General features: G+C 37.4%; 1 protein-coding gene across 1 annotated transcript in view; it reads left to right on the top strand.

The window, feature by feature from the left end:
• The window catches only part of LOC127859014 (protein KTI12 homolog), a 31311-nt gene that overhangs the window by 11615 nt on the left and 3529 nt on the right, over positions 1 to 16167 (top strand). Inside the window, exon 7 of the mRNA XM_052396400.1 lies at positions 396 to 527. Coding sequence (XP_052252360.1) covers positions 396 to 527 — 132 coding nt within the window. The remainder of the gene's footprint in view (positions 1 to 395; positions 528 to 16167) is intronic.

Here is a 16167-nt window from a genome sequence, read left to right as displayed (position 1 = left end):
GTAAAATAAATGCTTAAATGACTTGAATTTCCTTTGCTTATTGCAAAAGTAAAAGTATAAGTTAAGTAAAAAGTAACCAATCTGCTGTATACCAAAAGAAATATTAAGTTTCTAATAATAAACGCAATTTTTCGGCTATTGAACTTGTATTTTGGCGATGAAAAATTGAATCTTAGTAGCCCAAAGTGCTAGTGGCATAACATATGATACGTCTAAAAACTTGTCTTAATGCATGTGCATTAAGTGTGTCTGCTGCTTTGATGGAATTTTCCGTAAAAAGAAAGTCTCTTCTTAACGAAAATCTTGTTAAGGAGTGTCGTCCCAGTTGAACTTGTGCCGACTGCATGCACATGCATTATACTCATTTTTTCAACAGCGATTCTCGTATATTTCAGCAACCCCTCTCATCTACCAACTTCCTGTATGAACTGGACAAGACGACCCAGGACGTTGTGGGGGTCATCATGGGGTCACAGAAAACATGTGTCCCTGGGGATACTATAGGCGTTCCCGGAGCTACAGATCAGGTACTTTTTGTTCAAAGCATCACAATTCAAACCAATTGTGCCCCTACAGTAATAATTCCTGGGATACAATACAGAGAAGTGTATACCTGTGTTAACATGTTCGACCGTCTTAAAGTCCCCGTTCGCGGAATAGATCGCTGTTTTGCATATAAATCGTATTGCGAGAAATAAACTTAACATAAATTCATTGAAATATATATTTTTTAATGAGGTTGACATCGAAAACCTGGTCAAAATCGGTTTTGAATCGATAAAATAATATATAAATTCTCATAAAAACATGCAATAGTCGAAAATCATTGCAGCGTCGCCAATTATGCAAATTATATCTATATTTAGCTCTCGCTAAACATTATTAGCATATGGAAGATAAATACATAGATTTGGCAAACACGTAGCGTTGCAACTCAGTTTCCGTCTGTAGCAGATGTTTTTGCATTTGCTCTTACCTTCTCTCCGCTAAATTTGCCCGTATCCGCAATTTTGTTTGTTTAGGTTTGAATTAACCTGTCGAATCATGAATATGTTAATTAGGTCGTTTTTGTACTTTACTGTACTCAACCCCAAAATAAAAATCGGTACATTGTTTGTTTTCATCCGATTTCAACCGGATTTTCAGTGATATCCTCGATAAAAACACGCTTTCTTACAATTCTGCCCATATCGAGGGGTTAGAGGCGGAACGTAATAAGTCCATTTTTCAAGTAGTGGAGAAAAACGCAAAAGAAGGTTTGACAAACTACAACTTTTAGTTTTTTAATATGAATATTGGCATAATATTATGTTACAATATGAGGTAAAAGTATTGTTATGGCATTATACACATATCATAGAATTGCATACAATATTTAATGCTTTTGTATTCAAAATAGCACTTACTTCATTATGGCTTAAAGGTAAAACATATATATTTTCTGTGTGCCACTGTGTTAAGTGCACTTGGTGCTACTGAGCATAAAAATAGTACCCTGCTTTTCCTATGCCATACAGGTCTAAGTGGCCTTAAGGCAAAACAGCCCTGTGCTATGCATCTATTTTGAGAGACTGAACGAAACATGTGCAGTTAGCACAAGTTCATATTACTATTCATAATACGAGATATTATTATACAGAAGTACATCATTATTTCCTTTTGCATTCTAGATTTTAACAGGACATACACATGTAACAATACATATATTTCAATCAGTATGGACTTGTTTGTCTCCAACCTTCACAATGGAAGAAAGTCAAGATTCAGATTTTCTATTCCACATTTGAATCTTCTTTTTCTTCGGTTCTGGAAGACTGTCCCTAGTTGTTTTATCAGATGGAATATCCTTGAAATACTGGTCATATTCTGAAGGAATTATTCATCAAAGCAAAGTGATAGCAGGTCTTTTTTCTTTGCTACTGTTATTGTAAGTTTGGCATCAAACAAGGGTTTTAAGTCACATTTTATAGAAGGTCCTTTCCTTGAGGATTTAAGTTGCACACACTGAAAACTGGTGTCATCGAAACTGTTCTTAAAAAACACACGCCCCGGATCACTTTTTTGCAGTTTTATCCATGTTATTTTTGTCCATAAAATGTTTTGTCCACTTACATTTACAACGTTTAACAGTAGTACATATTTGGCTACATGATTGATATATAAAAAGTCATAGTATTTCATCGGCACTACAACATACGGATTTTTTTTTTCGTGCAACCTTCACAATTGTTTCTCACTGGCTTGGTACATATACCGATGTACGTTTCTTTGCTCGTTCTATCGAAGCATGTTCACTATCACAACTCCATCTGGGTATGTCCACTTTCTAAATACTTTTGTTCAATAGTGTCTCTATGTTTTTACGTTTCTCTTAAGCATGCATCAATGCAACAGTAACAACCCTATTTCGATTTTGACCACAACAACAGTCAGAATAAAAACAGACATTCTCTACTGTGATAGGAAGAGATTTCATGTAAGTCAAAAGACAAGCTCCCTCTTCACAAGAGCCCCGTTTTCCTTCAGTTTCATTGCACAAAAAACATGTCGAACTTGCGTTTTGTAAATAATAAAAGGAAAGATTGAAACAATTGAGCTTTCTTTTATAATAAACTTTACTCACAAGAGAACATGGAATCGGTAAAACAGCCTCTAGATCAAATGTTGCAACATGGTATGACTTGTCTTGTTTTGCACGAGACTTATCCAACTTCTTTTCATCTCTAGCTCTGTTTTTCTTTTGATATGGTATTCAAAAGCAATTTCAAATCGGTGGTTAGCTCGCCTGATATCTCCTTATTTCTATACACAGCGCACATCTGAAACTGGTCCTTCTTGGTTATATGGAATGAATAGTTAAACTCCTCACAGAAAATTGTACGATATTTTGAACTTGATATGTATTGCCTGCCCGTTTCTTTACAGTTTTTTTTGTATAATTAATACAATTTACTAATATTTGAATTATATTTGTATGTTTCTTATTGGCTTTTGTGGTCATGTCCTTCATTAAAATATAAAAAACCTATGTGGTAACAGTGATACATGCGTAGTAAAGTATAACACCCTGATGCGCGTGATGCTATTCGCGAATTAAGGTAGACGTAACTATTACTCTAAGAGAGTGGCAGGATGTCACATGCTGAGAAACATGCTGATAATCATTCATTGCTTAAACAAGTGATCTACGTAATTTGATGCGGGGTGTTACAAAAGAAAAGATTATAATCATAGATAATGTTCTAAGTTCATGTGGTCCTTCCGGAACAGTGCCTGCATTATGTGGAGACCCATAGTGTGTCCCACCACTCCCACCTAATTTAATTACTAGACTCATGAAAGTTGAAACGAATGTTAAATTTAAGCTTCAGTTTCCAGCTGCATATGTATTTAGGTTTTACTGAAAGTTATTCAATTTTGGTGTGATCTTATGCTGTGGGCGGGGGTGGGGGGGAACAGGATTGCCCAGAGGAAACCCACCTGTCCGTTATAGTGACCACCTACCAAACTCACGTGCATTGGGAATTGGGATTGAACCCCGGTTGCAGAAGTGAGAAGTGCATGTACCAACCACTGCGCTTACCGTAACCGGACAGCCTTGTAGATAATGAATTAACATAAACCTATTTAAATTGAGATTTTGAAAATCAGGTCAATGCCTTTGCTGCATAATACAACTAAATCTTGTCAACGTGTTTGCTGCATAAAACAATTAAACCAGGTCAATGTGTTCGTTGCACAATAAAACTAAGTCAGGTCAATGTGTTTGCTGCATAATACAACTAAACCAGGTCAATGCGTTCGCTGCGTAAAACAACTAAATCACGTCAATGTGTTCGCTGCATAAAACAACTAAATCACATGAATATGATTTCTGCATAATACAACCAAATCAGGTCAATGTGTTCACTGCATAATACAAATAAATCAGGTCAATATGTTTGCTGCATAATACAACAATCAGGTAAATATGTTCACTGCATAATGCAACTAAATCTGGTAAATGTGTTCACCGCATAATACAACTAAATCGTGTCAAATTGTGTTTGCTGCATAATGCAACAATAAGGTCAATGTGTTCACTACATAATACAATAACATCAATGTGTCCGCTGCATAATGCATCAAACAGGTCAATGTTTTCACTGCATTACGCAACAAACAGGTCAATTTGTTCGCTGCATATTGCAACAAACAGAACAATGTGTTCGCTGCATAATACAACTAAATTAGGTCAATGTTTTTGCTGCATAATACAACTAAATCAGGTCAATGTGTTTGCTGCATAATGCAACAATCAGGGTTATGTGTTCAATGCATAAATCAACTAAATCAGTTTAATGTGTTTGGTGCATAATACAACAATCAGATAAAATTGTGTTCGCTGCATAATTCAACGTTCATGTCTATGTGTTTGTTGCATAATGCAACAATCAGGTCGTTGTGTTTGCTGAATAATGCAACAAACAGGTCAATATGTTTACTGCATAATACAAAAATCAGCCCAATGTGTTCACTGCATAATGCAACAAACAGGTTAATGTGTTAACTGCATAATACAACAATCAGGTCAATGTGTTAACTGCAAAATGCATCAAACAGGTCAATGTGTTCACTGCATAATACAACAATCAGGTCAATGTGTTGTTTTTCATTAAACAACTAAATCACTTGAATATGAATGCTGCATAATTAAACACTCACTTCAATGTGTTTAAAACATAATGCAACTAAATCAGGTCAATGTATTCGCTGCATAATACTTCTAAATCAGGTCAATGTGGTCTTTGCATAACACAAACAAATCCGGTGAATGTGTTTGCTTCATATTGCAACACTCAGGTCAATGCGTTGGCTGCAAAATGCAACGAAATCAGGTCAATGTGTTTGCTGCATAATACAAAAATCAGATAAATGTGTTCGCTGCGTAATGCAATTAGGTTAATGTGTTGGCTGCATAATACACAAGTCAGGTCAATGTGTTATCTGTATAATGCAACACTGAGGTAAATGTGATCCCTGCTTTATACAACAATCATGTCAGTGTGTTCTCTACATAATAAAACTAAATCATGGCCATTCATACCTTGACAAAGAAATTAGTTTTTACAACGATGTATGCATTTGATTTTTCGTTCATTTGCTCTTCTTATTGATATCTGAGTTTTTCAAATTGCAGCGTTTTATCTTCCTCTGATATATTGTTTAAGTGCTAGAAGGTAACAACATTGCAGGGCATAGACCTAATTTTTGTAAAATAATACATGTCATTTACCCACAATCTATTTCATTACATTTCTATTTGATTTATTGTTTTTTAATAACAAAAAAATACATCTTGAGCAGTTAGGCAAAACTTCCGTGTCATACAAATATAAACAATCAATAGGAGACATCCTTAAGGGTATGGCGATTTAAAAAAGTGCTATGTTGCAGATAATATTATAACATGTATATTGCCTTTCTAAATTTTGCTTGTCAGCATGATCGTGGCAGTCCAACTTGTGTTTTCCGGTCAAAATTAGCAATGTTTGTATGAATCCGGAGCGAAATATACATAGGACAATTTGTTCGTGACTATCTGATATATCTGTAAAGTTGTTAGCTCTTATCGTGTTTAATTTGGTTGTTATTGTATCTATGAACTATGGTGTTCATAATAGCAATACTTAACTATCGGTCCTTCACAGTCAACATTTAAGTATGCCCTTTCGTTTACCAGATCTGCTTGCCGCTCCTCACAAGTAGTTATTTCCGTTGATCTTGATTGTGACCCCAAATTGTATGTTGCATTTACAGTAATATATTAAAAAGGAGACCCAATCCGAAAATATTGTGTATGCCCCGGCATTGACTGACTGAGAGGTATATAATGATTGACTCATCCTTCCATCTCTACATGGTTAACACAAAATGGCACATTCCATAGAATATCAATTATGTTTCCTACAAAGCTTTCATACTTGCATGGATGTTGTCCTTGAACACTATCAACACACCCACTCTAACCTTACCTCATGTTGCTGTTGACGCTGACCTACATTTGGCTCAGACTAATGCAGAGTCAAATCTCTTGTTTAACCCTTTTCAACTTAGATACATATTTGCACACATTTGTAGTCTCTTACAAAATACTATTAAATTAAATTCATATTTAACAAGATGCAAGTTGTAAAGGCCTCATTTTCAACCCTTAGATAATGATTAGCAGCGAACAGCATAAACACCTGAACAGTCTGCGAGTTACTCGCAGGGTTAGAGTTAGAACGGTATTTTAGAACTTTCTTTTTTCGTCACTGATTGACTGCCCCTTTAAGGCTAGTGACTAAATACTGACTTTACAATACTGATCTATACATCGTATCTTAAAATCTGTTTCTTGTGTAAAGTATGCTGTCTCATCATGTGTTTTTTAAAGTCCTTTTTAGACAGAATTTCACTACCAACACCCTACCAGCTCACATGGAAATATGTATAATAGGTGCCCAATATACATAATTATGTATCTTTATCAAGACATGGCAGTGGGGAAAGATTCGTGCTTAATATCATTCAACATGTATTTCTTTGAAGTCAGTCAAGAGCCACTAATTCAGAAAACGGATGCAATTTTTATTAATTGCTATTTCCAGTCATCCACTTTTTATGTACTCACAGTTAACAAGGGTGTGTGTTGACCTTCTTGTTTTACTGTAGCTGTCTTATCCAGAGGTTTTGATTTAGATTCCTGTCAATACTTGTATGCAGCGAGAAAATTGATGGCAGATATAATTGAGCACATGTTCATGTTTTTATTTGTATATTCATGCTATTTGCATCTTCCTCCCATGTCGACATTAGTAGATTTCACCCAATAATCTGCCTTCCATGTAAACTTAGGTAGATTTTGCGCAAACAATTGAAGGCCACAATTTACTGTACATGAAATATTAATGCTAGACATTGTTTAATCTATAAAAAACATTTTAGTTGGCAATTTTGTTATGCTCTTTTCCAAAAACACTTTAAATAATATAGCATTCAGACTGGAGGAGGATGAATGGTAGATTGTTCTCAAGTGGTTCAATACAGAGTCATGAATGCATACTTCAACCACTAGTTAATAACTAGAATTGTTCTCCTCAACAAGGAAGATTTATTCATAATGAGAAATGTTTAATTGAAACTTAAAGTGATTTTTGAAAGACACACTCAACTTAACAATACCATCATTGTGATTATATACTTGGAAAAAGTATTTTGAGTATGAAAACCCACCAATGGTTAATGAGGTTTGTTTTAAGAACATTCAGTTCGTACACTTATTATACAATTTTAAGCAAGCTCCACAAGATACTTTGCAAATTATTTGTAATTGACTGACATATATAGTTTAATCATATAGAATACATATATGTGCTATGTTATCTCCTATATCATCTATGGCAGTATAGTACTTGCATATTTCTGCATATAAATTTTTTATCATTTGTTTTCAATGGTTTTTATTCCTCAATATAAGCAATAATTTCCTTTTGCTTTATTAAAATGGCATGAGCAAACATTTTGGTTCAAATTGCAGTATAGAGTGGATTTTATCAAGTTTACAATTCCAGACAGATTTTGAAATTAAAGGTTATTTTGCGACAAGTCATGTGGTTATATTGCAATACATTATGGAGTTATTCTGCTATCAAAACCTGTAAAGGTTGTAGGGCTTTTTTCCTTCTTTGCGTGTGGCCTGGGTCAGCCATCTCACAGTTTTGATGCAAGCAGTTCACAAATCTAATATATCCACACTATTTTACAAAACCAGCCTTTGTCAGTTGTTTGACATTTAGCAGACATTTTATATTCAAAAGTACAATTCATCCGTCTTTCTGTCACAAACTTTTTAGCGCTATATCTCAGAAACTATTTAAGTTTTTTAACATGTTTTCATAGGTGTCTATATATAAATTAGGAGAAGGGGGATATCAATTCAACGAATTTGCTTGTTGTTAAGGAATTACAAGTATGAAACTGGTGAAACCAGTGTTGTAACGTTAGTTCGGCTAAAAAAACACACCAGTGCATTGAACCGTCAGTAAATTTTATAGTAAAACTTGAGATCCTTTGTTTAAAAAGTCAGCATGGGGATCCAGATTTGTTTGAATTAGGAGTCACTTTAAAGATATTACAGTAGGATTTAAGCATGCACTTTTACAACGGAAATAGCTTGAATCAGAAAGATCATGTGACGAAAGTGAAAACACTTGAGTAATGCAGTACTGGCAGAGAGCGAGGCAAGGGCAGAAATTTGGAGTAGATTTTTGTATTTGTATCCGTTTATGTGTAAATTTTCTTTAAAGCTTGATTAATTTGTTTTCAAATAGATTAAATTGCATTTGTATGAAATGCATTTAAATGTCAAATATTGTTAATATGTGTGATTTATAGGGAATCCTATGCGCATGTGACATGGCACAATTGTTATTGACAAAGGTTTTAAACTTGGAAAAATTATATGGCTTACATTTCTCACACGGGAACTAAAATTCAATGTATAACTAATGTGTCTAGCCACACAACAGAAATAACATAGACACACATTTTAATGTTTGTCAAAAGTATTGACTATGGATCATTGAAGATACAGTTAAACTTGTCAGAATTTAGTTGCTCATATGATGTATAATTTTATTTTTCGAAAGCAAAAGTGTCCAGCCAATGAAAATATTTTACTATACCTATGCATAAAAATCATCATTTTACAATTTCTTCAAGTATGTGAATATTGTTTGTAAAATTTTGAGGAGTTTGTGACTAAATTTCTCACAATTTTGAAATTTGTGGGATTTTTTTCCAAATAAATTAAGAGTCTTACTTTTACTTCACAAAAAAGGAAAGAGAGCCCTCTGTTGTCATGGTAATTCAAGAATTCCCAGATGTTCAGTTCAGTAAAATGTGCCTCCTAAAGTATGTGATATAGGAGACGTTTGACAAACATATCATTTCTGCATTCGGCCCAGTGAAACCACATTTAAGTAGTAAAATGTTCATACATGAGTTACCAAACCTGTTTACTTGGTATACATTTTGCATGATTAGCTTAATATTTTTATTGAATGTAATTTCCTTAAATAATCTTAATGAACCTAACAAAAGTTTTTATAAAATAAGTGTGTTGTCGTCATGAAAACAAATGTATGTATTTTTGTGTGGGAAAAGGGCATATTATGTATAATCAATCATGTTATATTTAAAATTATATATAGCTTACGTTGTTTGTAAGGTAATAACCAACGGTTTGTTATTCTGATGCTTGTATTTAATTCCTATTCATCGGAACTCCAAACCGTTGGTGATTACCTCACGAAGACAATTATTAATTCGCTTCTAATTAACTCATGTCCATTTTGTCTGAGTAAATCAACAAAACATGCAAAGTTCAATACTTTCATGCCATCAAAGTCGGGATCTTCAATGATTTCATTACAGTTCATGACACCGACAACAAAGTAGAGCAAAGTTACAGTACATATCTAATAAAGCAAACTCCGATTTTCGGTTAAGGCCAAATAACATATATAAGTAAAAATGTTTATCTCGACAATAGCTAAATCATAGTAAAATTTGGGCCAATTGATATCAAAAACCTGGTCAACAGGTTAAAGATTACGCTAAAGGTGTAACAACTGTAGAAGCAACCCTTATGACTAAATGTTGATCACATTTGGTAAGAATTTGTATCATCACAATATCACAACAAAGATGAAATCTAAGTAAAGTGTTTTCAAAACTTAGGTTACCATGTCAAATATAAGAAAAAGCTTATGAACACTATAAATGCTTTGATTGTTTTAACTTTGTCAAATGAAATATAGCCTGAATGGTTTAGGGTCGCATGGGTTATATAGATTTTATAAATATCAACATAATATTCAACATCAGCGCATTCAAAATGCAATGCCAATAGGTTACATTTTATATATATTGACTAACATCCTTGTTAATTATGATCCTGGAGTCTTTACATTCCGCACTCCAGGGACGACATCCTTTTTAACACATCGATAGACCAAAAACTACTTATAACTTATTATTTTCTGAACCGCCTTGTCACTTAGGTTATTTAAGTTGATGCCTATGTTGTAAATGCATAGTGATTCTCTACAGTAATTTTTTAAATGTGAATGCAGTGGTAAAAGCTGGTCACAAAACGAGGTTCACATTATTTGTATAACAAAATTAAGAGATTAACCGAGACTTACCTAAGTTGAAGGTTGATCACAATTTTATCGACTGCATACTGTTAAATCTTCTGTGCTTTAGTATTTGCCTTGCATCTTGTATATTGGTCCTCTACTGAGAGTTAGCTAACGTGGTTATTGGCTTCTATTTGTGTTGTCTACAATCAGCTTCAAATCTCCACTTCAACCACTGGGAAGATTTGAACACACCTTCACATAAATGATCAATGGGTGATCCTCTATCAAAGTTGTTCAAAACGTTCCAGTAAGATGCATGTATTGATCATCAGTAGTACGTTGGCATATAGGTGACATTCACTCCTTTTTGTTAATCACTCCTCTTATTTTACAGTGCACTCCTCTTTTTTCTATCTCGTTCCAACGACATACTTACTTGAGAGAACGACCTACTAACTCGAACTCGAGGGAACAGTCAGCTTAGTCGAGTGAACGATATAGAAAAAAACAGGAGTGCACAACTAAATGAAAGAGGCGTGCAATCAAAAAAGAGCGGTGCAGTAAATATATGAGGGGTGCATTAAACAAAAGAAGAGAGCATTTTAACTATCTCAAGGGAACGACTTACTAACTCGTGGGAACGAGTAAGCTATGTTGTGGGACAACTTACTTAGTTAAGGGAACGATCGAGATAGAAAAAAATAGTGCAAAACTAAATAAAAGAGGAGTGCAACGAAACAAAGAGCGGTGCAGTAAAGTGTTTAATGCTCTTTCCTTCATTTAATGCACTGCTCTTTTTTAATTGCACTCTTCATTTATTTAGTTTTGCACTACTCTTTTTTTGTATCTCGTTCTCTCGACTTAATAAATCATTCCCACGACATAGTTAACTCGTTCCCTCTAGTATGTTGTGGGAACGAGATAGAAAAAAGAGGAGTGCAGTTTATAAAAAAGAGGAGTAAATGTCATCTGTATGCCACTGTACATCTTAATATGAATGCAAACATGTCTGTATAATTTAGTTTATTCTCAATCATTTAATATTAACTAGTTATATTCGTTTAAAAATACATTTAAGCATATTGATAGATTTAACTTTTCTTTGAATAATTGTTCATTGTTTTTTTTTTCATTCTGCCTCTTCTAACCATGTTAAGGATGGCCCACACCTTGCCCCTGTACTGACCTGTGGGTCATTTTTATTGTCATATGGGCTGGGATGGTCAAGGAAGGAAGAAAGTGTTTTGAAAGATTTTGAAGGGACTTGTTCACATATTTTGTGAGAAGGATGACTGACATAAGTCAGTGATATAACTAAAAGAAATTAATACAGCAACAAATTTAAATTAAACAAAAACAAGCATATACCGGTAACTACAAATTATACAAAATATATAGCAGTACATATTGTATGGTATCGTAATATGCTTTTACTGTTTTTTTAATCTGTATACTATTTTAAGTAGGCATGTTTGATGTGATAATACAGTTTAAACTGCTGAACGTAGACGTCATCAGCCAAGCTCCACCTGTCATAGGTTGTTTCGCCCCATTATGCTCGGTACAACCTCAAGGTGGCGGGGCAGGTAGTGATGGCCAATCACTACCTCGTCTACGATGGCTGCCAATTTGGTTCGCTGCGTCTTAACCAGAGCCAACTTGATGCTCGTTCAGCTGCCTTGCCCAGGGCGTGGATTGTAGTCTTCCTGACTCTTCCTTCTGCGCCCAGTGCTCCAAACATCTTCCACACCGACTGTGATGGAAATCCTCTGCATCCAACTTCCACTGGAAAGATCCATGTCTTCTAGCCTCTATCTCTGCATACAGCTGCCAGATCCTGGTATTTGGCTTTCTTCAGCTCATAGGCCTCCTCGATCCTCTCCTCCCATGGCACAGTTAGCTCTACAAGGATCACCCGCTTCGCCGCCTTTGACCATAGCACTATGTCGGGTCTGAGAGTTGTATGGGCTACTTCCTCGGGAAAAACTAGTTTCTTCCTTAGGTCTGCGCGCATCTCCCAGTCGTTTGCATCTTGCAGAATACATGATCTGGAACTGATTGTGGCGGTGGGCTTTGTTGTACCCTCCTTGACGAAGCTGATGAATTGGGGTCCTAATTTCTTCCGGGGTCTATCTCTCTTCCGCTCTCTTTCTAGGGCGTCGGCCAACATTCTTAGAACTTGGTCATGGCGCCACCTGTAGCGCCCTTGTGCAAGGGCTGTTGGACACGATGACAGAATGTGCCGCAACGTTCCTATACTCCCACACAAAGAACAAGTGGGGTCTTCTGTCAGCTTCCATCGATGAAGATTTGCGGGGGTTGGAAGCATGTCGTATACTGCCCGCAGGAGGAAACTTAGCTGAAGTGGTTCATATGTCCACAGTTCTTGCCACGTGAGCTTCCTCTCTGGTGTACTCCACTTCGTCCAATCCCCTTGCGGTCCAAGCTGGACCGACCTGGCTGACCTAGCTTGCTCTTCTGCGTTTCTGATTTCTCTCTGCACCAGGTCTCTCCTTTCTCTTTTCCCTGCTTTTTCCCACCTTTGAGTCTGTCTGGTGCCAAGTCCTTCTCTTCCCACGTTGATAGATCCCACAACATCCTTGTGCTTTAGACTGCTCTCTGCAGAGTCTACAGCTTTGCTCACTGACCACTTTCTCCCTGTCCTAACCTGAATTCCTGCATTGCTGACTTTCCCATCTTCAGAGTCTCTGTGGGTTAGCATAAGACGTGCTTTTGCTACTTTAAACTCCTCTACTAGAGAGCTGATTGGCATCTGGAGCTTTGTTGATCGGCCATGCAGTCCAATGTTGGTGAAGGATGGCGGTAGGCCTAACCACTTTCTCAGGTGCTTGCTGATCTTCTGCTCTAGCTTCTCGACGGTGCTGATAGGGACATCATTGACCATGAGTGGCCACATCACTCTTGGCAGGAGACCGTGTTGAAAGACCCATGCTTTGAACTTCCCTGGGAGTTCCGACTTGTCTATTCTCTGCAAACCCTCAGCTACCTGCTGTTTGAGCATGTCCTGGCAATGCGTGTCTCTCAGTGAGGAATCAAACCATTTCCCTAGGCATTTAATCGGTTTGTCCTCTAGGGAGGGAATCTCTTCTCCCTGGATACACAGTTTGAACTGGCTTGTCACCTTTCCCTTCCTAACCACTAAGCTTCTCGACTTCCCCTGCTTGAACCTCATTCTTGCCCACGTTGCTGTTTCATCAAGGGCCGCCAGAATCCATCTAGCCTGTATGTGGGTTTCAGTGGTGACAGTCATGTCATCCATAAATCCCCTGTTGGATGGTAGACGAATTCCTGTGTTTGTTTTGGGCCCTCTTGACACTCTCTCCGCTGCCTTGATGATCATATTCATGCCCATCACGAACAGTATCACCGAGATAGTACATCCCGTATAAACAATCCCCTTCTCCAGTTGTAACCAATTTGTAGTGAACGTGTTGCTAGAGAATCTCAAGTTGATACCGTTGAAGTAGTTCATAATGAGATTTCTTGCACTGTCTGGAATGTGGTAGTGTCGAAAAGCTGTCTCAATAAGCTTGTGTGGAATTGAGCCGTATGCGTTGGCAAGGTCTAGCCATACCACTGTGAGGTTTTTGTGGTCGATTCTAGCTTCATGAAGTAGCTGAGTGAGTGCGCTGGTGTGCTCAACACACCCTGAGAATCCTGGGATCCCACCTTTCTGCACAGAGATATCCACATACTCATTCTCCAACATGTATGTCGTCAATCGCTTAGCTAGGATTGAAAAGAAAATCTTCCCTTCCACACTCAACAACGAGATGGTGCGAAACTGGTTGATGGTCTTGGAGTTCTTCTCCTTCGGTGCCAGACATCCTTCTGCACTTTGCCAACATGACGGAACAGTACCTTTTCGAAAAACAGTTCGCAGGAGTGACCACAGTCTTCGGAGAAGTTTTGGACATTTCTTGTAAACCTTGTATGGTATGCCACTTGGGCCTGGTGCAGAGCAAGAGCCAGCTTTCTTGACCACTTCGTTGATCTCCTTCCAAGTGGGTTCTTTCATGTTCAATGGACAGTCTGGGTCATTGACCGGTAGGATTCTACTGCACTCTCCAAGGGGTTCCTCTCTTAGTGGGTCGGAGTGGACCTCCCTCAAAAAGGTTTCTACATCCTCTTGACTGCTTTCAAGTTTCCCAGACTTCTCTCCACTTAGCAAGTTCTTTGTGAACCTGTAGGGGTCACTAACGAAGGCTTTTCTCTTCTTTGCTCTATCCCTCCTTTTCCGCCTGAGCCTCTCTGCGTTTGTTAGTGTCCTCAGCCTTGATCTAACCTCTTCTCTTAGTTTAACTATTCCCTTCTTCTCAACCTCGCTTGACTGTTTGTAGCGTTTCCTTAGGGATCGCAGTTCTGCTCGGAGCTTTTTTATTTCACAGAGTCTTCTGTTTGGAACCTGCGGCGGTCTCGAGAGGTTTGCTTTCTGCTCCAGTCCAAATCTCTCCTTCCCTAAGGCGTAGGTAATCGAAGGTAATGCTTTAAGCTTCCTATCGACTGATCCTGTCAATGCTGTCTGAAGTACTTGGTCCAAATCCTCATCAAACGATGACCATCCACTGTTGTTCATAGCTGGCCAGGCGATCTTGGATCTTCTTTCTTCAGAAGTCGGTTGTGTTCTCTCCCTGCTAGGGACGGTCTTGTCCTTTTTCCTTCCTGCAGCGGGTGGTGTGCACCAAGAATCTGGGAAGGCAAGTTCTTCTGGGCTTGGATGCAATGGTGATTCTTCTGCACTTCCATCTCCCTGCTCTGTAGGGGTCATACTTGGTATGGTCCCCTGCTCTCCAAAAAGCTCATCAAGTGATTGAGTCACCTCAGCTTCAGAATTGTCATCAGTTACAGCAAAAACCGGAGCTGAGAGACCACCAGTACTGTGGTTGGCAACCAGACTGGCTATCTCCCTCGTTTCACCAGGAACACCTGCACGATGCTTCGGCTTTCCCTCCAACCGACAACCGCTCTTCCCTTGATGGATCTTCATCCCTCGATAGTTTTTACAAACTTTCCCACACTGACATACGACCGTTTGATCCCTAGTCAAAGTCCTTAATTCTCGCCGTGTCGTTTCCGCTGAATCCGTCCTATTGGGCCCTTCATCCTCCCCCCCCCCCCCTCTCGGAAGGCCCTGGGGGTATTGTTTCTGTCTGTCAGTTGTAGCAATTCTGATGGTTGTCTCTTCACAGAGACAGTACAGCGAGCTGCCAACCCGCTGCACACCGAACACTAGTTTAAATAGACATGCGTATCTTTGTTTAATATTTATTTTATGTCATTTCATAAACTGTATTATATCCGTTTTAAACCGAGATTGTACGATTTTGTCAAATATTTATGAATTATATCAAACGTGTAAAAACTTATTATACATATATTTCAATATAAATTAAAATAAAAGTTAAGAAGGACATGTGTCTAAAAATGCGAAATAAGCCTGATATTTAATTCTGAAATCGACAATGTCTGTTCAGTCGAGTTCGCCAGCATGTATATCATGCATGTACGATGTGAATCTAGATTTTGTTTTACGGATCATTTTAATTTCCTGCAGCGATATATATTCATACGACACACGAACACTTACTCCGAACCTAATAAAAAGATGAATGCTTCGGTTATTGTAAGAAAATATGTACAAAATATATTCGTCACAATCGGCTCAGGGCGCTAATTTGTCTTTGCTGCATTTTATGAAATTCGTCTTCAAAGTATATTTTTACTTGCCTATTTTGCGTTATTGTAACATATTTTAATCAATATATTACAATTTAACACATACAAAAATCGTATAGTCTCGCTTTAATAATATTTGTTAAAATGAATTGCGAACTTTTTAACCACTTTATGTTATATTGTTCCATCTTAATCTGTAAAGAAAATGACACTAACACAGGGCATCAACAAGAACGATCAAGAACGTGCCCTTTAAATATTGCTCAATCTGTGTCAGTTTGCAACATGTATGGGGAAAAAT

Source organism: Dreissena polymorpha, chromosome 14 (assembly GCF_020536995.1).
Source record: "Dreissena polymorpha isolate Duluth1 chromosome 14, UMN_Dpol_1.0, whole genome shotgun sequence".
In the NCBI taxonomy this organism is placed as follows: Eukaryota; Metazoa; Mollusca; class Bivalvia; order Myida; family Dreissenidae; genus Dreissena; species Dreissena polymorpha.
This window is presented reverse-complemented; position numbering and strand designations above follow the sequence as displayed.